Below are 27,564 nucleotides of genomic sequence, written 5' to 3'. Positions count from 1 at the left end.
CTCCTGAATCAACAACTCAAAATCCTCCAGAATGTTGAATTTAGAAACAAAGAAACAAGCAAATTTTGTAAAGCATGGCACTTTGACCATTTCCCTGGGGAGTCTGTTCCAGTGCCCAGCCATCCTCTGGGTGAAGAATCTTTTCTTGCTATCCAACCTAAATCTCCCCTGACACAACTTCAGGCCATTCCTTTGGGTCCAAAGAGAAGAGATCAGTGCCTGCCTCTCTCACCCTCAGGAAGAAGTTATAGCCTGCAATGGAATCTGTCCTCAAGTCTCCTCCAGGCTGAGCAGACCAAGTAACCTCATCTGCTCCTCATACAGCTTTCCCTCAAGACCCTTCAACCATCTTTGTGACTCTTCTTTGGACACTGTCTAACATTTTAATGGCTTTCCTGTATTGTAACTCCCAAAACTGCCCCCAGCACTGGAGGTGAGCCATCCTCTGGGTGAAGAATCTTTTCTTGCTATCCAACCTAAATCTCCCCTGACACAACTTCAGGCCATTCCTTTGGGTCCAAAGAGAAGAGATCAGTGCCTGCCTCTCTCACCCTCAGGAAGAAGTTATAGCCTGCAATGGAATCTGTCCTCAAGTCTCCTCCAGGCTGAGCAGACCAAGTAACCTCATCTGCTCCTCATACAGCTTTCCCTCAAGACCCTTCAACCATCTTTGTGACTCTTCTTTGGACACTGTCTAACATTTTAATGGCTTTCCTGTATTGTAACTCCCAAAACTGCCCCCAGCACTGGAGGTGAGGCTGCCCCAGCTCAGAGCAGAGCAGGACAATCCCCTCCCTTGCCCGGCTGGCGATGCTGTGCCTGATGCCCCCCAGGACAGGGCTGTCCCTCCTGGCTGCCAGGGCACTGCTGACCCATGTTCAACTTGCCATCAACCAGGACCCCCAGGTCTCTTCCTGTGGCCCTGCTTTCCAGTTTCTCATTCCCAGTCTGTCCATACATCCAGGGCTGCCCCATCCCAGATGCAGAATCCAGCACTTTCCCCTGTTGAAATTTATATGGTTGGTGATTGCCCAGACCCCTGATTTGTTGAGCTCTTTCTGCAGGGTCTCCTTGCCCCTGGAGGAGTCAACACCTCCTACCAGTTTTGTATCATCTGGGAACTTGCTCAGTATCCCTTCCAGTCCTACATCCAAGTAATTTATGAAGATGCTGAAAAGCACAGGGCTGAGGATGGCACCCTGTGGAACCTCACCAGTGACAGGTTCCCAGTCTGCTGTCACCCTCTGATGTCACCCTGACCTGATGTCACTGTAACCCTCTGTGTCTGACCTGTTAGCCAGTTGCTCATCCATCCCATGATGTGTTTATCCAGCAGTGGGCTGCACATTTTGTCCAGAAGGATCCTCTAGGAGAAAGCACTGAAAGCTTTACTGAAATCCAAAAAGATTGCATCAACTGATATAAGGGTACTTAAAGATCAAGCTAATTCTGATTTCAGATAAATAATCAGTAGATCAGCTTAAATAATCAGTAGATTTTTTTAAAAATCAATTGAACAATGATGGTGTAAGTAAAAATAAATTACAGGAGCACCTCCCTTTATACTTCGTTGTAGCAGGCACAGGGCCTGCAAGGCCTCCTTGGAGGTCAGGAGCCTGAGCTAGGAAATGCCAAGTCACGATGGCTCGGGCCTTAGAAGTCCCTCTCTTCCACCTTTCGGACCCTGCTTATCTCTCTGTAAGCCTATAGGTCACTTTTCCCTGACCCTTTCTATTGGACAGTTTCCAAAACCCCTGTAGGGTATAAAAGCCCCTAATTCTGCCTGGTTTGGCAGAAGAGCTGTCACTGAGAACCTTCGTGGGACACCCTAATAAAGAATCCTGTGGAACCTTACACAGCGCTTCTCCTCTCTCTCCCTGCGTCTGCTGCCACGGCCACAAGCAAGATAAAGAGCTGATAATCACACAGAGCTGATAATCACTAAGAGCTGAAATCACTTGAGCTTGCTTGGCTGCCTGCAGATGGGAACGGCTTGGGAAATTGGACCAAGTCTGAGCCTCCGCTGAGACTATCCTGGCCTCGGCAGTCCACCAGGCACAGCCCGGCTGGAACCTATCGGGATACTTCACTTTTCACTTTTTTTCACAATAATGAAACCACATTAGTTTTGCTCTTGTGTATTTGTCCATGTCCATGTTTCCCAGGAATATGGATTTTTCAGTTTCAAACTGGTAAAAAAAACTAAATTATTTTTATTCATAAATTCCAGAGTTGAGGTAATTATTTCCTGTGCATTACTTGGTGTTCTATATAGTGATTTTTTTTCAATCAACTTTTGATCCTGAACCAATTTTGAAGAATCATGACTGATACAGAAAAGATCCTGTGACATGTACTTGCTTTATTACCAAATCCTTAGTATGTTCAGCATGAACCATCTACTACTTCACTCCATGACTCTTCACAATTAGAATGTGCAATGGAATATTTTGCTGTGGGGGGAATGAGGATTTCTAAAATAATTTTTTCTTGGAACATAGCTCTTGCCATGTATATATACGAAAGGAGTAAGAGGATGAATGATACATTCTTGTGTCTTTATTTTTGTGAGAGCACCAGACCAGTTTCCCAGCATAGTCCATCTATACACTACTTCATACAGAAACCTGCAGCAGTATGCCAAAGAAACAAAAATGTCAACATTGGACCTCACTCTGAGATTTTAATTAATATTTCCATATTTTGTGTTCAGACCATAAATTGTCTTGATCATATCTCAAAATATTACTCAGGAAGTGGCTGCAAGAAGTAAAAGTTGCAAAATATTTGGACACTAATGTCAATGACTGCAGCAATGCAATCTCTACATCTATGCAGAACATTTAACCAGTAAACCTAAAAGCACTTCCCTGAAGAAATAACTTCCCTCTCTATTTAATTCAGAAACTACAGATACAAGAAAATCCATACATCAAGTCCTCTGTTGTCTTGGTTTTTTCAAAAGTTTCGTTCGTTCTTTTGAGCTTTTAAGATAACTCAGCTGCTACTGAGGACTTAAGTACAGGGTTGATAACTAGAAATTAAACCCTTTCCTTCTGATAAGGTTCTGACCTGTAACTCATCCTCAAGAGATAAATACTTACTGCTTTTACTATTATGATTATTATTATTTCCTTTTCAAAAATATTTACTTCTACCACAAAACACTACCACTTATATTTATCAGAGCACTACATGATAATATAAGGCTTAGAAATAGAAGGACCAATGAAAAATCCTGGAGAGATCCATGAGGAATTTTGTCCTTCAGGAAGGTTTACTGAAGCTGCTAGAAAAAACCCCTGAAATGTGAGAAATGGGATTTTTCTTCACACTGGCTTGCATGACACTGTGTTTTGCATTTGTGCTGGAAGCAGTGTTGGCAGCTCAGGGTTGTTTTCATGAGCAGCACTTACACAGTGTCAAGGTCTTTTCTGCTCCTCACCCCCGCAGCAATCCGGCTGGGCAGGCACAAAGAGTTGAAAGGGACATATCTGAGACAGCTAACTCCAACTGACCCAAGGAATATCACAGTTCTTATGGCAGCGTGGTAAACATATAAACCTAAGAGAAGAAGAATAAAGGGGGCAGTGTTTGGAGTGATGGCATTTGGTTTTCTTTTGTTTTCTCTTATGAGTGATGGGGCCCTGCTTTCCTGGGAATGGCTGAACACCTGCCTGCCCATGGGAAGAGGGGAGCAAATTCTTAGTTTTGCTTTGCTTATCTGCACAGTTTTTGCATTACCTATTAAACTGTCCTTATATCAATCCATGTGTTTTCTCACTTTCACCCTTCTGAATGTCTCCCCTGTCATGCTGTAAGGAAGTAAGCAAGCAGTTAGATGGGGTTTGGTTCCCAGCTGGGGTTAAGCTACAACACGAAGAAACTTGTTTTGTCCTGGATATTGAAATGACATTAATAATTGATATATAAATGAAACTACATGTTCATCAGACTGTACTAAGTAAAGGTAGTAAGTATTCTTGACTTAGAAAGTAGGTAACTGTTAAAAGGTATCATGTACGAGGAAGAAATTTAGGAAATTCTTACAAGAGACCTCAATTTTATAGGCAGTCTTAAAATCTTAGGGAAGTTCTTGTTCAGCATCTTCTGTGGCAGACATGAGACAGGCAAACCTGAATAAAATATTTACATAAGACACAGATTTAAACTTAAGAAAACAAAAAAGAAAAGGAGTGGTGAAATGCAGAACATAAACTGACTGGTCTGTAATTAGGACCCCACATGTACGCTCCAGGGCAGAACAATAACCAAACCACTAACTCCTGGGAACATAAAGAAACAAGGCAGATTTGGAAACTGCAATCTAGAAATTCAACAGGACAAGTTTGGAAAGGGCCCTGTGAAAGACTGTATAAAGGCACAATAAAATACACATCCCAGCAATATCCACCCTTTTGATAAAATTTCTCCATTTCCATGAATTTATACCATCTTCAAAAGCCTGTGGACAAAAATGAAATTCCTAATAAAAATGAAATTACATTCTTATGCTGCAGTACACCACTCTAGCAGCTACTCAACAAGCAGCTGCATCTAGTTGTATGAATAAACTCATTGCAATTTATGGTAATGTTCAGTTCATATGACTGTATGATGAGCTTACAGTAAAGTCCCAAAAAGGAAATAACTGAATTACATACCAGGGAACAATTCTTATTATAGATTCAAGTTACTAAATATACAAGTGAAAGGCAGCCTTGTGTTGTGGGAATTATGCAGCTACCACCTAGTTCCATGTTAGGAATTTTGCAGATGCCACCTCAACAGGGCTCAGCCCTAGGTTCCTGCCTGAAGGAGACAGGCCACCAATCTGCTGAGTAACTAACTTGTTTCTTTATCTGACATACAGAGGAGCTTGAGCTGTGTGGTCCAAGGAGGGACCCCCATTTCAGATCACACACCCCAGCTGTACTTTGGTTGTTGGGCTGACATTTGTCTGAAAAATTACCATGTCCCTTAGAAATGTTTCCTTGGTTCCTAGCTTCATTCTGATTGCATCTGCACTTTCATCTAGTTTGGTGGTTGCATCATTGGCTTTATAAAAAGGTTTACTCAGAGAGTTCTTGCAGCCTAAGGCCTCAAATACTTTAGCTTCCAGTGCTGTGCATATTAATCCTAACAATTCTCAACACTTGGAAATACACACTTTATTATTTCCTTAGGGACTGGAACACCTATTCCAGGGACGAAAAATATCAGACTATGAATTTTATCCACAATTGACATGATACAAAAGAATTCCCGTAGGAGTACTGGAAAATTCATGTGTTCAGGTTTCATACTTCCATGCAGTTTCTCAGGAATCACATATACAGTACTTTTTTGAACACACTGTATGGAGAGTGACTGCCCAGAGGGACAAAGAAGGCCATTCTGTTTCCTGCACAAGTTTTAGTAAAAAAAATCCTTATAACTGAAATCTTGAAAAATTTTTTCCTGATGCCAGTAGAGCAACCCTGCTATAAAAAAGGAACCCACAACAACAGATAACATACAATGAAAGTCTAATTGGAAAAAAAATCCAGAAATAACAAAAATACTGCCTTTTTTACAGAATTTGCACAAAATGTCATAAGGAAAGCTATACAGGGAAATGATGAGTAGATGTTGAAAGCTTAATGCTAAAGATAGAACAAAGATAAGAGGCTTATTCTGTACATACAAACAACATTTAAAGGAACTTTGGCTTCATGGTCCTAAGCTAACATTTCTGTTTGGATACGCTGGAAAAAAGTGTTGATACAGAATTCTTTTTTTTTCTCCTGTCTACAAGTAGCAATACCAGACGATATAGCATGAAATCATATTAACTATAGATCCTAATACCAACAGTGAAGCAGCTGTGCCCCTGCAGCCCATGGATATCCATGGTGGAGCAAACACTTACCTACTGCCCATGGAAAATCCCACACCAGAGCACCTGGATGCCTGAAGGAGGCTGTGACTCCATGGAAAGAAGCCCACACTAGAGCAAGTTTGTTGGCAGGACTTGGGACCCCACAGGTGGCCCACGATGGAGCAGTCTGTTCCTGAAGGACTCTGCTCTGTGGAAGGGACCTGTGCTGGGTCAGTTTGTAAAGAACTGCAGATTGTGGAAGAATTCACCATGGAGCAGTTTATGGAGGACTGTCTCCCATGGCAGGGACCCCACACTACAGCAGGGAAACACTGTGAGGAATCCTCCCCCTGAGGAGGAAGGAATGGCAGAAACAACACATGAACTGACCACAGCCTCCATTCCTTGTCCCCTGTCTCACTTGCAGAGAGAAGACAGAGACAATCAGGAGTGAATCTGATCATGGGAAGAAGGTAAGGGGAAAGGTGTTTTTTTAGATTTAGTTTTATTTCTCATTAACATGACATTACTCTGATTTGATCAGTAATAAACTTATTTCCTCAAGCTGGGTGTGTTTTGCCTGTGACAGAAATTGCTGAGCGATGTCTCCCTGCCCTTCTTCGACCCACAAGCTTTTTGTTATATTTTTTTCTCTCCCCTGCCCAGCTAAGGAAAGGGAGTGATGGAGCAGCTTTTGTGGGCACCTGGCATCCAGCCAACATCAACACACCATGCAGCTGTAACAACAGCTTTGATGCCTTGAGAGGCTGAACCTGGAACAGAGACTAGACAGAGTTAAAGGAATACAGTAGGTATTTGTTAAAAGGCCTTAAAGGATACACCTTGGGGAGTACAAGAACCTGGCCAGGGCTACAACCAAGATGGACCCAGAATGGTCACAAAATGGATGACCAGTCACAAGGTCTCAGATTTTTTTTTTTTTTTTTTTTGTCCATTTGCATATTGGAGTTAATTGTCTAATTATAGTTTCAGGTTATGAAGTTCCTTCTTTCTTGTTCCTATCTTCAGTGCTCCATTGTTTATACCTTTTGGGCCTGAAACTTTTAACTTTTCCCCTTGGTCTCAAGCTGGAAAGGGATTGTTTTATCTATCTACCTTGTGAAGAGAACTTACTAACACTTAATATGAAGCTCAGAGCTACACATCTAGGCAGCACAGAATCTGAAAAATCTGAAAGCTGAAACCCAAGGCATCAGCTTCAAGTAAGCAAAGAAGGAAAAATGAAACAAACTTCTCTGGGAAAGGTGACTTGTGAATGCTTCAATAGACAATCAGAGGAAGGGCTTGAGCAGACCACTGTGGATACATGGTCTGCAGTCCTTTCAGAAGTCTACAGTCTGTAAGCAATGGTGAGGCCAAGCTCTGAAATTTGTGAAATGTTTCAAAAGTGTAGAGAACAAGTGAAACCAATCCAAACATTAGTTCAGAATTCCTGACATATGCATACACATAGATCTGCATATGTGTATGTATTTATTTATGGTTATATACATAATATCAGGACTGATTTTTTATTACTTTGGGAGAGGGGACATATTTATTTATTTTCATAAGTAAAATTTGAAATAGTTCAGAGGGTTGAAGTTTTTCTCATTTGTTATTGTCTTAGGAGGACCTTGACTGATTGTCCTTCTGGTTAAAATACTGTCTTTGTCAGGCTACACCAGGCTCAGTTTTCACCACTCTGGCCAAAGCAGTCAGCAGGAAGAGTTGTTCATTCCCCCAACAGACAAGATAACATCAGCTTGCTTCTCATCTCTTCAGTGAAATCAGCAAGTCATTCTTCTTAACTGGATCAGAATAACAAAAATTAATCTAAGTGGTTCAATTTGGTTTATTTGGCAAAGTTGGTGGGATGAGGTGGGAGGCCTCTGCAAGAACAGTTCAGGGGATGCCTCGTATGGGACATAGCTTGTTCCAGACAGTTCCAAGATAGACCCACTGCTATCCAACGCTGAACCTGTCACAGGTGACACTGGTGGCACCCCTGTGATGATGTATTTCAAAAAGTGTAACAACCACTCTGCAGCAGCTGTGAGAGAGAGGAGTGAGAAAAATACGGGAAAAATAGCCCTATGGACACCAATGCCAGCAATGAAGGAGAGGGAGGGGGTGCTTCAGATGCTGGAGCAGAGGTTCCTCTGCAGGCCCTGGAGAAGAACATAGTGGAGCAGGTTGTCCCCCTGCACCCCATGGATGACCACAGTTGAACAGATAACCACATGCAGCCCATGGAAGATCTCATAAGGAGCAGTTGGGTGTGTGTTTTGAAGAAAGCTGTAGGCAGTAGAAAGCTCATTCAAGAGGAGGCTCCTGGCAGGAGCAGCTGCCTGGGGTGGGAACCCATGCTGGAGCAGTCTGTCCCTGAAGAACAGCAGCACATTGAAAGGACCCACACTAGAGCAGTTTGTGAAGGACATGAAAGGGAAAAACAGCATCAGGATGAAGGACTCGGAGAGAGGAGCAGTTATAGGACAATGGCAATGACAAAGACAATCATCATTCTTCATGCCCCTGCAGCACTTGGGAGGGAAGTAGGAAGAGTCAGAAATGAAGGGGTGAAGTTGAACCTGAGAAGAAGCCAGAGTGACTAAGGGGAAGGTGTTTTTAGTTTTGTCCTTTTTTTTTTTTTTCCCTCTCACTATTGCACTCTATTTTTAATTGACAGTAAATTAATCTTTCCCAAGTTGAATCTGTTTTGACCATGATGGTAACAGGTGAGTAATCTCTCTGGCTTTATTCCAGTCCATGAGCTTTTTCCATTTTATTTTCTAATCCTGTTCTGTGAAGGAAGAAAAGTAAGAGAGCTGGATAGGCATCTGGCAGCAAGCCAAGGTCAAACCCACCACAGTGGTAGGATAAGAGGCCCCTGTTTTACCCAGTATATGTTCTACAGTAATTTTGACAACTCAGGGTTGCCATGCACTCCATATTATTTTTTGATTCAGTAATTAGTACTAACTGCCAGCCAGTGTCTTGGAAGAAATTTGTCCTAGCATGTCCCTCATCATGCAGTAGTGACATAGTCTATTCACATTAAACTTATTTTAAACTTACCTGAAAAATTTGCCTGTCAAAACAGTATCAGAATTCTGTGTAAGAACACAAGAAGCAAAGTGAAATAGTCTTTTCAATATGTATTACACATAGTTTGAGGAAGAAAACACGACCTTCCCCAACGAACTTTAGGCATGAGCCACTCTTGTCCCTACAAATTAATACTGACCCACATCAGTAGACATTTTGTTCCAAAGAGAAGCACACTACAGTGTGCTTTAGACATGCTTTTCTTTATTTGCAAAAATGTGTTGAGGTATCTTCCTTCTGTCAGACAATATTTTGTGTTAAAATGGTTTTGGCAGCTGCAATCATCTTTTTTGAACCTTTTACTTCAGCACATGGTGTTCGCATTTTTGGCACACTCCACCCCCACTCCCGATTTATGTGGAGGCTCAGCCCTCAAGAGTTCATCTTCTCAAATTGAAGATTACTTTTTTTCCCTTACTCAGGTACAGAGCAAGCAGAATTGGGAATCTAGGACAAGAACATTAAGTCTCATAAACTTTACAACAAAGGTAAATGTTGCTAGGGACATTTGTGGAGAAGATAATAAAAATTTCTGGACTGGAGCAACTCTTTCCTTAGAGAAGGCTAATACAGTAAGATCACACTCTCTTTATGAAGAAACATTCAAGCCCTAGCAGGATTCAAAACTGAGGTTAGGATCCTCTGTCTGTCTGAGGACAGATATTAGGACCTTGCATCTTTCTAGTGTTAGGTCTGAATTACCAGAAGAAATAGATATTTGGGTTACACTTACATGACAGAAAAATTAAGACAAGTAATTTTTTACAAATGTTAATGGGGAAGGTCTTATTACAAAATACTAGATTGCTGTCTGACTTTTCAGAAAAAGGAAACTTTACTTCCTTAAAACTAGTAAAATTACAAGAATTAGCAGTAAGCATGAGGTTTAAAAATTCTCTACTGCTTAAACTTTTTACATAGCATAAAAAATCTAAGATATTTAGAAACATTTTGTATACTTTATGTTTTCCAAGAAAAAGCCTAAAATCCTGGAGGCAGATGTCAAATTACAAATGAGATACTAATATCAAATCAGAGAAAGCACATCTGTGAGACAGCTGTCTTCCTTATTCAAAATACATTTAAACTGTATTCTCCTGCACCATAACTATTAGGTAAGTTTAGCCATGCACAGAAAACTATTTTTGAAACTTTCTCAATGTTGTTTGCATGTACTTGTTCTCACTGGATTGTTAGTTTTACCTCATCAATCAAATATTCATGTACAAACTGATTTCATTCAAACCAATCAAAATTCACAGCAAAATAATTTATGTATTTTAAATTTCCCGTATTTGTAACTTGCTTTTTGTTCACTTTTGTCTTTATTTTGCCTCTGAGATCCACTTTTTCTATTGTTTTATCTGTCAGTAATTCCAAAATTGTGAACAACGTAACTTTTTTATTTTGTGTTACAGCTGCCATACAGTCACATCTGTCCCTGGCCTGTCACATGGCAGAAAGTGCAGCTTGTGGACCCTGTCATCTTCATATTCCAGACTCAAGGTTAGAAGAGTAAAAACCAGGCACAAACCCATTTAATCTCTTTTTTTTCAGGAACAGCTAACAAAAACTATCCATGAACAGAAACATCAGTGAAACACAGTCCCTGAAATGTCACAAAGCTGCACTAAAAACATGATGGGTCTCTGCCAGCATGGTAAGCCAAGGATCACAACCTCTGTAATTATGTCAGTGTATAGAGAACTCAATTTTTTACTTGTGCCAAAGTTAGAGAATAACAGACTTAACTTCAGTCCTCTACCTGAAATAATTACACGCAGTAATGACTTCAATGTTTTTCTCTCCATAGGAAGTACTTGTTAGACAGTACTTTGTTAGTGCACCAATATATATCAACTCTAGTTGGTGACTCAGCATCAGATATTTTTGCATCTGTAACTTTGTAAGTAATTAGGGCAGGGTGGATGGAAAACAGTGAAAGCAAACATCTGCCCCTAAAGCTTACCCAATTAATTCTCAAGAATACTGGTGTTCTGCTCTACTGCTTGTACTGTGACTGCAATACTTTTGCAGGCGGTTTACCAAGAGAACAAATACTTAAATTTATGTTACTACTTATTTTTCTCATTTACATGGAAGACAAACAAGACATAGTTACTGTCTATAATCATAAATTGTGAGTAATTATAAAACATTACTCTTCATGGGGAAAACTAATAGGAAATCTTGCCCACTCCCCCAGATTTCTGTCTCCTGCTAGAAACCTCTCTTACCATCCTCTGCTGGATTTACAGATAAAGGCCTTTTTGGCATGGTGCTCCATGAACAATCAGAAGTGAACAAGAAGTTCAGGCCTATAAATAATAGACACACTAGAAAACCAGCTTCCCCTCCCCATCTGTCAGGAAAGGGGGAAAAAGGGAGAAATGCCAAGCTGGCATGCAGTTACACATTAATTCTTGACCCTATATATAAATATATAAATATGTAAATAAATAAATAAATAAGTACAGACATTAAACATCTTGACAACATGATGATGAAAATTTGAGATCTTGCAGTCCACTCCTAAAATAAGCTGTCTGATCCATGTGGATGGATACGATGTGTGGACACAATTCCCTGCTAACAATGTGTTCCAGTAAAATCCTTGAAAGCTAATCTCATTTTCTTGTTAGCTTCCAGTCTCTTGATCAGTGCAGATGCGAGACCCCTCAGTACAATCTCACGATTGGGATGAGAAATGGCCAGGAGAGTCCATTAAGTGTGCCTCCAGCTGCCAAATCAAGCTGCACGCCAGATAATGCTGATGTGCAAAGATTTTTGGGGAATTCTGTAAGCACTGTTCAAGCTGCTGCAGGCTGCAGTACTTGGGGTTTTTTAATGAGGCACACGCTCTCTTTGAACTTTCTATTTCCTTGAAATTTAATCTTCTGTTTTCGTTCAAAGTACTTCGCTAAAATAATAAGAGGCTTGCCCCTAAGCTCCACCTTCATCTTTCACAGCTCTCCAAACCCCGTGGACTGTATTTATCGTCCGACAGATATTTGAAGCGACAAAGCGAACAAGAAATCTGAATCCTCTTCACACTCTGCCTAGACACGTCTTACTCTTCACCGCTGCAAGTTTCCTGCACCCCTTCCCAGCCAGGTCTGCTCCCCCTCCACCCCGACTCCCGCTGCTCCCTCACGGAGCTCTTCCAAGCCCACATGCAGCAGCCGGCGAGCCTCGGGCCGCGCAGTGCCGCCGCAGGAGCCCCGGCCCCGTCGGCTCCTCGCTCACCAAGGCGCGGCGGCTACAAGCGCCCCGAGCCCGCCAGCGCCTTCGCCCCCGGGGCACCCGGCCCCCAGCCCCGCTGCGTGCGCGGTCGTTTGGGGCTGGGATCCGCGAGACAGCCCTTCGATCCCATGAGCCGCAGGCGAGCTCGTCCTACGTGGGTTCCAACGTTACCGGGACTGCAGGAGGAAGCGTTAAAGAAAGCAACAAAAAAGGACGAACAAGCGCAGTTGCCAGGGCTGCCGAGGGCTCCGTGCGGCTGAGGTGGGGGCCCGGCGGAGAGGCAGGGGCGGGACGCTGGGCGCGGCCGCGGCGCCGCGGAGGGCCGGGCCGGGCCGGGCCGGCAGGACCCGGGGGTGGGTGCCGGGAGGGGCGCGGGCCGGGCGGGACCCGCAGCCCAGGGCAGGAGCCCGAGTCCGGCTCGGGGCCGCGCCCGCCGGGGAGGTGGCCGGGCTGCGTGCCTGCCCCTGGGCTGCTCCGCACCTGGTGCTGTGGGCGTACCGGGAGCGGTCCCGAAGCGGGTGGCTGCGCGGGCTGGTCTGGAGCATCGCTCTTCCCGGGCGCCGTACCCTGCGGAGCCTCGCAGTATTACTCCAGGAGCCGCCGTATCGTCGGGCAGGTGCTGCACCGGAGGGCAGGGAGTCGCATCTGTTGTGCCTGTGTCCTTTTTTTCCTTCTTTCCTTCTTTTTTCCCTCACCTCTTTTTTCTTTCCTTACCCTTTTCCCTCTATCCCCCTCCTCACCACCCCCCGCCACTTTCCCTCTCTCCTCTCCTTTTTGGTTCCACTTATGTCTTTTTTTCTTCTTTCTTTCTTTCCCCTGTTCTTCTCATTTCCCTTTTCGCCTTCTTTCCCTGCTTTTCCCCTGTCACACTTTCTGTTTTCTTGGTGTTTTCTTGTTTCCCCGCTTTCTGTCTGCCTGCCTTCCGACCCTCCGGTCGCCTTTTCCCGCGGCAGTGCATGCAGGGAACCCCGGCAGGCTGTTGCCCTCCGGGCAGGGTGTTGGCTTGGTGGGAAATCTGCTAGCCATAACAAGGTTTAGGGTTCATGGAGCTCCTGAGGTGTTGCAGTCGTAGGTTGTGGTGCTTTTTCTCTCTCTCTTTAACTCAGTCTAACTGGGAAAACCCTGAAAAAAGTTCTTTTTGGTCAGGAAAAAAAAAAAAAAAAAAAAAAAAAAGCTGTTTAGAAGGTTGTAAATAGTTTTTTGTGGCCCAGATTGGGTGAGAGGACTGAGAAAGAAGGCTGACAGGGGACTCAGTTATGCTCTGGCACTTTGCCTTCTTTCAGCGTTACTCAGAAAAGTGGACTTCTTTGTGGGAAGGAGGAGTGGCAGCAGGAGGGAATTGCCATTTTGGAGTCTGCTATTTTAAATGTAATTTTTAATGGAATATGAGGTATTTGACCACAGAGTTGGCAAAAATGAGAATCAGAAATGGTAGTGAGAGAAGAGGGGACAAATCTAGCTTTTCTGTCTTTCAACTTGAAAATCTTTATGAAAAATAGTGCAGTATTTGTAGCTCTAGTTGGAGATCACTTAGATTTTGAAAGTAGGTGTTGGAGATCACTTAGGTTTTGAAAGTAGATGTATACACAAGAAAACATCTTCTCTCCTCAATGATTAACTATTTTGCCTATAGTGTATACCAGTTAGCAGCATGCCTTTCCTAAAAAATCTGAATTATCTGGGGTAATACTTCCTGAGGCGAGAAGAGCCAAAAGTTGCTAAAAAACCTGATGAATACCTTTGCCAAGTCTGCCTTTTTTTCCTAACATAAACCAAATGCAAGGCAAACATACAAGCTAAAGATTTGCAGTCTATTTGCTGAAAATACTATGTTTACTGAGCAAAATCCTGCTCTCCAATTTTGTTTCCACATTAGAAAACCCACTTCTAGTGTTATTAAAAGAGTTAATTTCATTTTTTTAATCATTCTTCTCAGTTTTGCTTTGGATTTCAACATAATTCAAAAGTTCTCCCTTTTACAGTAGTTCATAAACTCCTGAAACTGGAAAACACCTATCAACATAGAATTCTGTCTTACAAAAGGCGAAAAAATCTAGTGCCACAGAAATGTATCCTACCCAGTAGTACAAGTAGAGTAACTTTCAGTGTTAGGTTTACTTCATAGCTCCAGAGACACCACTTTTTGCAATGTGCAGCATTATTATACATAGGATAATTGTGGTGCTGTTAGAGGAACTTTAATAAAACAAACAGAAACCTCATCTTGGAAAACTGTGTTAGAGTATCTCAGGAAGTTCACTGATGATTCTTTAGCTCACTGATGACCTATAACTGTAGGCATGGCTTTAAAACGCTGGCTTCTCCATAGGGCTGAAGAAAATCTCAGAATATTTTCTCTGTTGTGCTTGAAGAGGGATTCAAGTACTCAAAAATTTGGCAGCTTCTTACTTCCACCTTCCTTCTGGTTTTATAGATAACTTTTCCTGCCAGTGTGTGTCCAGTTATGAAATAGGGCATTGTCACAAGGCAGCAATGAGCAAAATTTTTTATGTGGGCATGAGGAGTGCAGCAACTGGCTCTCTCTCTGGTGATTATAGGTCACAGTTTAGAATAATGTGAAAAAAATAGGTGTTTTACCTTGAAGTAGCCAATATGTACAAATCACCTTGAGGAACACTGGGCAGTTCTACTGCATGTTAAATTGGCCAACATTAGTTTAAAGATTTCATTATTTTTTGTTTTGTGATTCCTTCTTTCAGTGTTAGTCACCTTAAGGTAAAACCTATCTTTTTGTCCTTACTAAGAGTCACAGGCTTCTTGAGGTAGGAACTGGTCACTGAACAGGTCACTGCCATAACATCTTTACTCTCCTTAGCTGAAATACTTTACTGTTAGCTCTGTCTGTGGGGCCTCTAAGGACAGACAGGATTGGAAATAGTAATAAAGCTTTGAACTGTTCTGCAGAAGGTTTACGTGATACAGTAGTAGGAGAGAGTACTAGAAAGGCTAGTAAAACTGTCTGCTTTTTCAATTCACAATCTACACAGATTGTACGTACATGTGAGTGTTACTCATTTTTTGAAACAAATATTTTAGAGTGTAAGATTCCTAACAATTGAATATAATATCTTCATGTAACCTGGAGGTTTGAATTTATTTTCTTTTTTTTTTTAGCTCTGAAAAAACAGTTGTCTACTTTTAGCTACACTCAGTATTTAATTTCCATGTAGTGGTGGACTGGTCACTTGTGGAGTTTTGTCTAAAGCCATCTTCCAAGCTGACAAAGGACTATAAATGTTTGGGGTTTTTTCTGTAAAAAGGGAGTGTATTTTCCCTTTTTTATTTTTTTCTTGAGCATCTCTGAGGGAAAAGCATCTACTCCTACAGAGTGTTGTAGGAGTTGCAGACAACTGTGCCCATATGAAACTCTGCTGCATATGATTTCAGAATTAAGAGTCCCATAAAGCCTTATGATAAGCCAGCTATGTGGCTTATGACCAGTTCTCATTTTCACTAAGACCCGAGACTCAACACTACCTAACAGAACAAATACGAGTTCTTTGATTCATTTACAGGCATATCTACTTTCAAGATTGTGCTGCTCTGTGTTATGGAAAGCTGAGTAAATGACTTCTGTGTCTGGCAGATCTTTGCAGATGACACGCAGGCTGTCTTTGTGTTTATGCATGTTTGTGTTTATGCAAGCTGCTTACTGGTTTGAAAATCACTTCCTCCTCAGAATGAATGTTCTGCATAACTGAATCTGAATGGAACCATGGTAATTGTAGTAACTACAGGATGTGTGTGCTTTGAAGCATTCTGGATATGCCTTCGTAAAATGTTAGGACTTTGCAGCAAATCCATCTTCATGGCCCCACTGGCTGGAGAGCTCCCCAGTGGCCGTCTGGTTGGATCTGTTGTTGCACTCCTCCTGGCCCAATGTGTGTGTGCCAGAGATGGCAGTGGGGCTGCTCCTTCCTCCAGCAGCACATCATGGTGCCAGAGCAGTGGCGTGGTGAAGCCGCAGAGGCTGTGCTGTGCCGATGGCCAGAGGCTGGTGTCCTGGCTGCTGGAGTAGCAGTGCCCTGCTGGCTGCACACCCTCGCAAGCATCCTCATTTGTAGGACCAGCAGCTCCAGTCCAGCCTGTCTGCACAAAACCTCCACGCCAGCTCTGGTCTCCCTCCAAGCTGTGGTATACTGTTGTAAAAGTGTTTTGTTTGGTGGGGTTTTTTTCCCTTTGTTTTGGAGATTTTGTGTGGTTTTTGTTTTGAAGACCTAGGTTTCTCCTGGAATTTTGTGTTTGCTAGAAATCTGGCTGAAATTACCTTGGTTTTGTTTAGTCATACCATACAGTTGGTAGACGGTTTGTAGACAGCAATAAAGAATAATTTTGGCAGGAAAGAGGGAAGTGGGCAGCTGACTCAGTGGGGAAGTGGATACTAACCTTTGCACTAACTTCCCCAACTACCAGCAATGGCTGTAAGTTTCCCGTTTTAATGGTGACTGCTTCAGAAACACAGATTTTGACTTGAGGAGAAAGCAGTAAAAAAAGGAAGCAGGTCAGGTATGTAAATTTGCAACTGAACCTCAGTTGAGGGGGAAGCGAAGGCTGCCAAATAAAGGTTTCCTCCACAGCCTTGCAACCTTCCTCCAGCTCTCCCACAGTGCAAAGTGCTGCCTCTGATAAGGTAATTCTCTAGTGTGCGCACTAAGGCTGTGCAGAGCTGAAGCTTTAGTGATGTTAAAAGCTTAACTGAATGTAGTCTGAAACTATATTAATGAGTGTTCTAGGGTCAGTAAGTGTATTAGGTGTATTATTAGATAAAAGGCAACAAATCTTAACCTGTAAAGATCAGCTTTTGTGAATGGGATATGATCAGATTTTAGGACTCTGAAATTGTGAGCATAAACAAATAGTAACTTATTGTTAAAATTGTTCTGAGGAAGCAGCATGCCAGTGAGAGAAATTTACAAGGAAAAAAAATTCCTCAAAGATAAGAGCCATGTTAATGTGTAAATGTTTGCAGATCTCTCATTTTGATATAATGAAAATGCCGGGTCTGATTATTCTGAGCTCTGAACAATAGAGGAATTGCACCCAGCTGGGTATACAAGGTCTTTCTGAATGGGATTCTTTATCCTACACTCAACTAAGTTTTATTCTAAAATGGGAGAAGGAAAGACTTCTTAGCAAGCTTTATTCTTGAAAATTTTAGAAGGTGAAGACTGCCATGGTCACTTTCAATTAAGACTGTCTCCATCCATTTGAACAGTGACAGGTTGGTAATCTTCTTGAGTGTGTTATTTCTCAATGCTAGTGCTCCTATAAAAACTTAAGAATAAGATAAAATAATAGTGCCAACAGCCTAAAGAAAGGATTCCTATGTCTATCAGCTAAAGTATCACAAATATAACTGTATTTGAAGTACACTTTAAGTTCTAGAAATGTCTTAAGTTTTAAGTTTGTAGGCAGAATACAGTAATTGAAGTTTAAGCAGTATCACAGGCTTCATCCTATGAAACTATATACCCAATGGACACTACCGTATATATAGTCTCCTTCCTCTGTTAATTTAATATGCAATGAATATTGTTTTTGGAGGATTAGATTTACTAGTGAAAACAAGCAGGACATCAAGTACAAAAGTGTGATAAGTTACAAAGTGTTAAAACATGTTCTAAATTATGTCACATTGCAAATTGAAAGATAGAATTCTGGAATTTTCCTTTTAATTTTTTTTTAAATTCAAAGTGTAAGACCTCATTGTTAAAACTTGCCTCTGTGTCCTTTCCACTGTAATTGCATGCTAGCTCACTGGGCTACTTTCCTTAAGTTTTAAGTTTTCTTCCAGTTTGACTTCACTGTACATGAAAAATACACTGTGAACAACTGTCTGCCTTCCTTAAAATAAATGAGAAATGCAGGATAAAATACTTACAATTGTAATTCTGAAAACAAAGTACACTTCAGTGTAAATAAAATGTTTATATGATGCTGTTAGTGACAAATTTATGTCTAGTTTGTGGTCTCTGCCTGCTGTTGGCTTGAAATACAAAATATTTGACTATAGTACTTCCTGATTCTCATAGCTGTGCTAGACACTTGTGCAGTGTTCCACACCCTCCTCCCACCTGCTGCTTCCCCCAGTCAATTTGCAGTGCCATGGGCAAAGTGGTGGACCCAGCATGTAGTGCATCCCGAACAGCATTGCTAAGGAAAAACTCTGTGATGCCATGCCTCAGTTTCTTAAATGCAGCTGTTCTGAGATCTGCAAGTAGCAGCTTAAGAGCCACAGTTTAGGAATTAAAACTTAAAATGATACTGGAGCAGCTTAAAGAAAATAGGGGGAAAAAGGAAATTCTTGTGCTGAACAGCCTATGGCAAAAGAGCAGTGGACACAATATGCACTTACTTTTGTTAAACAAAGTTTCTTATCAGTTTTTCTGATAATAGCTGTTATTCTTACAGCTATTCAAGAAGTTTTTCTGAGGCACTATCTTTTTTTCTTGAAAGTAGTAAAAATGTAAGAAGCCTTGTATCTCTCAAATACTTAATGTTTCATAAACTTACAGATTCATGTTTTGGAAGACATTCTCTGTAAACTGTGTGGGCTTTTGCATTTAGAGGCTGGTTTGAAATTCAAACCTGCACTAAATTATTAGGCAGTGAATTTGTGATTAGAAGTGGCATCTGTGCAGCAGTGTAAGTTATTTAAGGATATCCTGTTCTTGATCAATTTACCTGCATGAGATAGTACTTTAAAAAAAATTTAAAAGACACACAGTTCTGTGATACAGTTCTAGAGGGCAGTTTTCTCAACAGCTACAGCTGTATCTGCTGCACAGCTGCAGTGATTCTGTTCACAGAGTCCTGAAAAAGAAAAAAAGGTGCTTAAAGAGTAACAGAACTAACAAACAAAAATCATCTAGGGCTTGCGCAGTAAAGTAGAAAATAAAATTGGCTAGAAATCATGTTGCAATCCAGCACTGTAGCATACCTCCACATAAAAGTAATTGCTGAGTATTAAAAACAATTATGTTTAAATTATGGTAATGCAACACTGCTGTGCACTTAGATTAGTGCACTTGCAGTAACTTGATACAAATCAGCTTGAGATACAGGTCGCAAATATTGCCTCTTACCTTAAAAACCTCTCTCAGCAATTCAGTAACAGTTTTTCTCACAACTCAAAACTGAGGTGCCCTGCTATAATAACTTTTTTTCCTTGCCCTTCTCATCAGCTCTTCCCTGGTGGTATTTCTAAGCTCATATGAAGGATGTTGAAGAGATTGTCTCACATAAAGATCTTGAAAGGCTGCAGGGACTTCTTTGCCAGCGAGAATTAAAGGATGGCTGCCATCCAGGAAGTGAGTGGTAAGTCTTAATGATAAAGAAATCTATGTCAACCCTGAAGTGGGTATTAAACATTCTTGTCAAACTCTAAAGCATGAATTAACAAGAAATACTTGCTTCTCAGTAGTGTATCTGACTTCAGTTTTGTTTTAGATGCAGCTGAATCAGCTCTGTTTTTTTACTGAACTTCAGTTTGCAGTGTCAGTAATGTGGAAATTTCATGAAAATTGTATGCTTCTCCCAGTGTTTTTCTATAAAAAAATGTATTTGTTAATTTTTGATTTTCAGTAGAATATTTTTGGCTGAACTATTCAGCTTTTTACTGTCACTAAATAAGAATGTAGTTATTAATCACTAATATGTTTAAGAAACCTTTTAGTCTAAGAATGACTATCATATTCCATTTTGTTTTAGGATTTTTCCTTCTGTTTCCCTGAAAAACTTGCCAAATTCCTGAGAAACAAATTTTTTTTCTGAAGTTGTTGAAGCTTATATGAACAGAGAAGAGGACATTTTTTTTTAGCCCTGCAAAGCTACCTGGTATTTGAAATGCTGAAGAGGAAATTACGGTTTTGCTACAACTCACGCTTCAGGCTTTTCTTGGGTCTAACTCTCATTTTAGTAATAATTTCAGTTTTGAAAGTTAACCAGAAAGAAGACTTCCTAAATCGGAGACATCTGGAGCTAACAAAAGAAGATCCTATTAGCGATGTTAACTGCACCAAGATAATTGAGGGGGATATAGAAGAAATACAAAAGGTACAGCTTGAGGCATTATCAGTGTCATTTAAGAAACGCCCCAGACTAACAACAGATGATTATATTAACATGACTGCAGACTGTGCCTCCTTCACCAAGACTAGGAAATACATTATGGAACCTCTCAGTAACGAGGAAGCAGAATTTCCAATTGCTTACTCAATAGTGGTTTATCACAAAATTGAGATGCTTGATAGACTTCTAAGATCAATCTATGCTCCACAGAATTTTTACTGCATTCATGTAGACAAAAAGTCTCCAGAATCCTTTTTTGCTGCTGTGAAGGGAATAGTCTCATGTTTTGATAATGTCTTTATTTCCAGCCAGTTAGAGAGTGTGGTATATGCTTCATGGAGCAGAGTGCAGGCCGACATTAATTGCATGAAAGATCTCCACAGAAGAAGTTCAAACTGGAAATACCTAATAAACCTGTGTGGTATGGACTTTCCTATAAAGACCAACAAGGAAATAGTAGAGAAATTAAAAGCCCTTAAGGGTGAAAACAGCTTGGAAACAGAAAAAATGCCAGTTTATAAAGAAGTAAGGTGGAAGAAACACCATGAGATTATTGATGGTAAAATAAAGAACACAGGCATAGACAAACAACTACCACCTCTCAGTACTCCAGTTTTTTCTGGCAGTGCCTATTTTGTAGTTAGCAGGAGCTTTGTAGAATATGTACTAGAAAACAGCAAAATACTTAAATTCATTGAGTGGGCGAAGGATACTTACAGCCCAGATGAGTACCTGTGGGCAACAATTCAAAGAATCCCTGAAGTCCCAGGCGCGTTTTCTTCCAGTGACAAGTATGATGTTTCTGACATGAATGCCCTGGCCAGGTTTGTCAAATGGCAGTACTTTGAAGGTGATGTGTCCAAAGGTGCACCCTACCCACCATGCAGTGGAGTTCACATTCGCTCTGTCTGTGTTTTTGGAGTAGGAGACTTGAACTGGATGCTACGAAACCACCACTTATTTGCTAATAAGTTTGACACTGATGTCGACCCTTTTGCAGTGAAGTGTTTGGAAGAGTATTTGCGGCACAAAGCTCTGTATCTGCAAAAGAACTGAAACGTCTGCTCCTCTTAGGAAACATAGGTACACATATTCTACTGCAACGTACTTTAACATGTTACAGCAATCGTGGTGGTGCTGATAATGGGTATAATGACTCTCACCATGTTGGTGTGGTGCTGCTCATGCCTTGCCTTGTCCATGGACAAGGGGGAGAAAACGTGTCTTGAGTATGCCTTGTGGCACACTAAAGTTTGGAGCTTTAGGTACAAAATCAGACAGCAGTTTTTGGAAAGCCAACTATTTGGAATATTTATTATCTAGAAGTTATAATTAATGGACTCCCTTTGGCTAAACTGTTTTGAGGCATAGAAAATGCATGTTGTTCATGGTTATTCTCAATTTTTTTTTCCCATGAATGTAATGCTAGCTGGAAGAGAAAGATGAAGGGGTGGGGTACAAAGCAGCTGGACTGCACTTCATACTGAATACTAAAAGATCTCAGGTATATAACATTAGAAATTATCTAAAAGCTATGCAAAAGGGGATATGCAAAGCCAGCTGTTACTATTTTACTTAGATCTGTTTGCTGCAGTTCTGTTACATGTAATTCTTAATGCTCCTGAGAATTTTGTCTTCAGCATGGAGTATTAAAGAATTCAAATCTTTTGTATTCTTAAAGCACCCTGATATTGTGATATAAAGTTTATACACTAGTTTGTAATTACTTCTTCTCAGGGAAACTTCAGTTTTGTGCCTGATGAGATTTAGACTTGTAATTTTACATTTCTTACTGTATGGGGAGTTTTGCTTTTGTATCCAAAATTGCTGAAGTTTCTCAAAACTTAAAGAACTGCAGTAGTGGCTAAATATTACTGATGGAACTGCTGGTTTCTGCTTTCTGTCAAGCTCAACTTGCATTCCAGATCATTTTAACACTGAGTATGAAAAAAATAAAATTATTTTTTTAAATGATATTGTCTCTTCCTACAATTCAAGTCCCCCCTAAAAATATCACAAATAACTCCTAATGATGAAGGCCAAAGATATTTTTGGTATGGTTTTCCATACATGACTGAAGATAAGCCCTACCTTACCTATGTATGGTCATTTGTTCATGTGTCTGTGCTTGTTTAGGTTTAATTTGTTAATCTGATTTTAATTCCAATTAGGCCATTGCTTAGTTTAGCTACTACAGTGTGGAACAGAAGCTTGGGGATGAAAGAAGAGGACACTGTGAGGGATAATATTATTTCCTTCTGTATCAGTTCAGGTTTGTCATGCATACTGTCAGCTGTCTCATTCCTGAGATGGCAGTGGACTTCATTACAAGTATTAGCAAATGGCAAAACAGACTATTTTTTTTTTTTTATTTGTGAGCTGTTGCTGTAACTGCAGCATGTGTTTCTTACAAAGGCAGTTTGTTCTGAAGTTTCTCCTACTTAGACATTAACATAAGGGCTGCTTGCTGTTGATCATGCAAACAGCTAGGGATGCAAGAAGTTTAATCTGAAATGGAGCCTGTTTCTGCCAGTCTCTGCCTTCAGAACCACCTGAAAGCTGTTCAGGGAGTTTTCAGAAACTTTCACGTTAACAGGTAATTAAAGCCTGTGAGCAAGGCAGTTGAGGGAAATACCCTGTCTTCCCCACCCTCTGACTTTTCTACAAGAACGCTCTTGTAGACAGTTGTGCTTTACCACCTTTGCACAAGTTACAACAACCTTCACTGCATACAGTTCTGGGAATTTTGAGGAAGTAATTTTCAGCAGAAAGCAGTTTTTAAGAATTTGCACCTAGAAACAATCTGCAAAAATATCTTCTATGATACCAGAACTGCTAGTTCAAAAAGACTGAAAAAATGATGGTAAATAATAAAATATTCTGTGCAGCGGATGGACTGCTGACTCAGTTGCTTGAAATCTACTTGTCAGTTAGAGCATTTTTACCCTACCTCTTTCGGCCTGCTTTGTAATTAATCATTTCTGTAATACCCTGTCTGTGTTTCTGTTGTTAATAGTACTATTACTATAGGTAGCAAAGATGCTGCTTGATTAGATGCTTCAAATATTACTGTTTAGATGGAGTGAAGAGCGATCCTGTGTATGCTCATTGTATCTTCTGTACAGAAGGAAAAGTAAGAGAGCATAGCTGTTTAGGATACATTTGCCATAAGATAAGGAAGAATTTCTTCTGGGAAAAGTGAACTACAAAAAAAAAAAAAAAAAACTCTTAAAACCAACTAGAGAACAGTCACCCTGCTCTGGTAGAATTTAAAGGCCCAAGTCACATACCCAGCTTACACCAGCCTTCACACCGTGATCCTGTCATCCTGTGGGCAGCTCGGAGGGAAACTGGTTTGCATTTTGCCTACTGAATAACCTTTTTTTTTTTTCTTTCTTTCTTTTTAATTTTTTTTTCAGTGGTTTAAAGCTGGTTCAGTTTCTCAGTTCAGCTGACCACCATTGCTGGGAAGCAATGAGTAGCCACTGAAATTGTGGCTGAAGTACCATGTATGCTAAGTCCCCTAATATAATTTCTTTTCATAGCAGAGCTTTCTAAAAGAGCTCAGTGCATTGAAGACACTGCTCTAGTTCAGTCCCCACTTAACACATAAGCATTTTGAGTGGCATTAATAATAATAACAACCACCATTTACTTGGTTTAGTGATGATAACTGTGGTAACAAAGTATCCCGTAATACTAAGGATCTCCAGGCAGAAAGCCTTTAGGATCAAAGGATGATTTGATCCCTGAAACCTAATACTTGTGCTTTTATCTCTTGCCTGCCTGAGGTTTGGTTTGACAAGGGAGCATGTGTTTGGCTCTTGCTCCTTCCTATCGAGCACAAGAAAAAAATGACAGAAAACCTACAACACTTCCGTTATAATCAAGGTCACCAGTCAGATCACCATTACTTGGTGCATTTTCAACTGGTCTGACAATTAAAAATTGACCTAGGTCAAAGCATAAATGCAGTACAAGGCAAAAATTAAAGAAGAGATAGTTCAATATACACGTACTATGCTGATCAGGAGGATTTAATCCCTCCAGATTCAGCACTGTTGCCAGCTCTGAATTGCTGCAGCAGTTACTAAAAGTAATAAACATGATTTAATATAACTTCTGCCACAATACTTCACTTTTTAAATTTGTCTTCTTTTTTTGAAAATGATAGTGGTGGTTTTCTTTTAGTTGTGGAATAACTAGAAGAGCTAATAATGTAGGGAGTACCTCTTCAGTCAACTTAAATAAGGAAAATTTTGTAATGTAAAATGGCTTCCAAATTCCAGCTAACAATACTATTCATCTATTCCATCTAACAATACTATTGATGTTAGCTTAACATTTCAGTAATCTAGGTAAGTTTTCACAGTTTTCAAATTATCTTCTTTTCAATGGATCATTTTGGTGCATTTTAGTGCCCTAGACTACAGTGTGATAAATTAACAGCAACCTGCTTTTGACAGACAACAGCCTTCCAGGTGCCTTAACAGACATGAAAAGCAAAAACCGTTAGATTATGTTTTTGTATTTCAAATCAAGCCAGCAGACTTTTTACAGATATGCTTACTCAGTTTTTAAGAATCTGACTAATCTGATCATTTAAGTTGTTTCAGGATGTTACTGTATCTTTCTGGAATATGTATCCTAATTCTTCTGTTTTATAGCTGAAATGAGTCGGTTTTGCATACATTCTTAGCATACAGATAATAGTATGGATATTTTTTTCTTCTTGGTTCCCCCTTCCTCCCTCCCCCTCCTTTATTTTTTCACCTGTTTTTTTTTTTTTTTTGGTTTTTTTTTTTTTTTTAACCCTCTTCCCTGTTCTGGATCTGACAGTTCTTCATACAGATGTCTGTGCTTGTATTATTGTCTGCCTTATTTGCCATGCGTTAGGTACAGCATCTTCAAAGTGGGAAATACTCTGCTCAGTGCCCTCATTTAAATACTGTGCTTCTCAAACTGAGCTTTGCTGTTGGAGTCTTAAACATGGTTGCATTCTTCTAGAATCTGACAGTATTTGTTTTAGTTTGTTTTCTGTATCTATAATAGATAGCTTGACAAGAAAAAGTTAAGAAAACCAAATCCTTGAAGTAAAACAGCATATTTAAAAATATATTGTTTTCTTCCAAAAAAAACTGATGATTTTGAAATTTCCTAAGAAAATTATTAAGTTGTGTAAAAGATGAAAAAAATTCTGCTAGTAACATGTCAGGATGGGCCTTGAGCAGATGCCATCTTTTAAAATCCATGTCATCTATCCAAGACGGGATACTGGAACTCTTTCTGACAGATACAGATCTAGCTGTGTTTTTTAAAAAGTATTTCCTTTGGACTTGGAAACATAGCCTTTTGGGAGATCTACTCACATACAACTAACAGTGTTTAATTCTGTACCATGAAAGCATATTAATCTTGCATATCTTTTTTTTAAAAATTTTTTAGGTACATGGCCCCCTTAATTCTCACATTTAAAGAAGTAATATTTCAGGAATCTTTTAGCAGAAAATGTTTAATTACTAAAATCTTCTGTATCTTTGATGAAGTTAATTTATCTATAATCAAAACCCTTTATCTCTCTTCCTTTCAGACAACGTGCCTTTGATACACATGGCGATGGGGAGCAGGAATAGTCATAAGGCTTCAAAGTGTAGTCTACTAACTGGTGTGTGATAGGGAAAGTGAAAATTGTGGCTTAGCATCAACAGTTATGAGTGAGTCTAGTATATTTTGGCAAGAGCTGTGTGAATTGCTTTAGTGATGCTGGAAACAGAGAATCTCCAGTGTTGATGTGAAATCATGTTAGTATGGAAAATGTACTGGAAGAGTGCACATGACAGGTCTGTAGGTAATGCTCATAATCTCGTCTAACAACAGACTGTTGTTAATTAAACATGTTGCTTTCACTAGGCAGTTAAATTACCCCTTTGAACCATTAGATTATTAGGATGATTTTGTAATACCTCTTCTACAAGCAGGAGTTGAAATGCTGTTGACCTTAATTTTGAGTTAGTCCAAGCCACCCTTTAAGCCTTTTCAAGTTCTACAGAAATAGCAAACCTGTTTTTAACAACATACCAAGCAGTGATGTTACCCACCTGGCATGTCTTTGCTGGGCATGCAGAACAAGGAGGTGCTCTTAAGAATTAACATATGATAAGCCTTGTAAGCCTTGCATCCTGGCACATTCAATTCCTGTTGGTACAGGGGCCCCCAAGAGTAGAAGGGATTTGATTTTACACCAGAGCAAATGCAGGTGAACCTAAATTGTGACAGTGAGACCAAAAGCATTCACTCTTTCTGCTGTGCCTGTGGCACTGTAGCACTGAGCAGCTGCTGCCTGTGAGATATATAAATCCTCAGCAACAAGACAGCAATGAGAGAGCAATGAAAAAATAAATATCCAGACTACACAATTAATTTATATCTTCTTCAAGCACTTCTAATAGAAGGCAAAATACAAGTACCACACATACTCTTCCCTCTCTCTCTCTTCTTCCTCCCTCCCCCCTAAATTTAATTCAAATAGCTGCTATGCCAGGAAACCCTGCAAACAAAATATTTCACTGAGATAATGTCACAGCTCCCTAGGGCAACAGACCTTTGGAGAGCTCTTGTTCTCTTCAAATGGCCAAAATCAGAAGGCCAAAGAGAAACTTCACTTTGTTTTCACAGCAATTACTCAAACCATTTTCCTTTGCTGGTTTTTAAACATTTCTGCCTGCCTTAGTTACACAAGTAACTGAGGGCACAGAGAAGGAGGGTCTGTTCCTCCAGTCCCAGTATCTCCAGTCTCATGGGCTTTCTCCTTCCTTAAAACAAGACTTCTCCCACCCCTGCCTCCTTCAGAGTTTCCTACCTTCTTTTCTCCTCCTGCCATGATCTGTGAAGAGAGGGCACATGTGAAAGAAACACTAAGAGACCTTCTAAACATTACTTTAGCTGGCCAAGGTACAAAGTGAAGTTTCAGGGAAACTAGTTTCAGATTAATTAGATCTAGCATGTGAGGGGTGACTCTGTTTCTCAACTTGGTAGCTATTTTTAGCTTAATTTTTTTGTAAATTCAGCATGTCAGACACTATTAGGAGTAACTGCTTTTGCATGTCTGCCTTTTATTTGGCAAACTACATTCTGCTAGGATTTTATTTTTAAAGTCACATTGCTTTTACCTATTAATGTGTCCAAATCTGCCATCAATATAGAGGACTTGACCTTTGAAGGTTGAATTTTTACTAGTAGCCTGAAGAATTTTCAGAAAATTC

At 40.3% G+C, this 27,564-nt stretch overlaps 1 protein-coding gene across 2 annotated transcripts; it reads left to right on the top strand.

Annotated features, from left to right (window-relative positions):
* The first annotated feature begins 12,004 nt into the window (after positions 1 to 12,004).
* GCNT1 (glucosaminyl (N-acetyl) transferase 1) lies at positions 12,005 to 21,951 on the top strand. Of its 2 annotated transcripts, none has more exons than XM_041485566.1 (3): positions 12,005 to 12,082; positions 19,417 to 19,549; positions 19,943 to 21,951. In XM_041485566.1, the coding sequence occupies exon 3, from the start codon at positions 20,078 to 20,080 to the stop codon at positions 21,356 to 21,358; it is 1,281 nt and encodes a 426-aa protein (XP_041341500.1). In that variant the 5' UTR covers positions 12,005 to 12,082; positions 19,417 to 19,549; positions 19,943 to 20,077; the 3' UTR covers positions 21,359 to 21,951. The 2 variants fall into 2 exon arrangements, with proteins under 2 accessions (XP_041341500.1, XP_041341499.1); XM_041485565.1 differs by lacking the exon at positions 12,005 to 12,082 and adding an exon at positions 12,600 to 12,827.
* Positions 21,952 to 27,564: the final 5,613 nt, after the last annotated feature.

The sequence above is a fragment of the Pyrgilauda ruficollis genome, unplaced genomic scaffold, assembly GCF_017590135.1.
Source record: "Pyrgilauda ruficollis isolate IOZ18807 unplaced genomic scaffold, ASM1759013v1 scaffold71, whole genome shotgun sequence".
NCBI classification, from domain to species: domain Eukaryota; kingdom Metazoa; phylum Chordata; class Aves; order Passeriformes; family Passeridae; genus Pyrgilauda; species Pyrgilauda ruficollis.
Note: the sequence above shows the minus strand (reverse complement) of the source record. Positions and strands in the feature narration are given on the sequence as shown.

Excerpts from the sequence above, each read along its gene's own strand:
- GCNT1 (XM_041485566.1), top strand. The coding sequence starts at position 20,078 with ATGCTGAAGAGGAAATTACGGTTTTGCTACAACTCACGCTTCAGGCTT.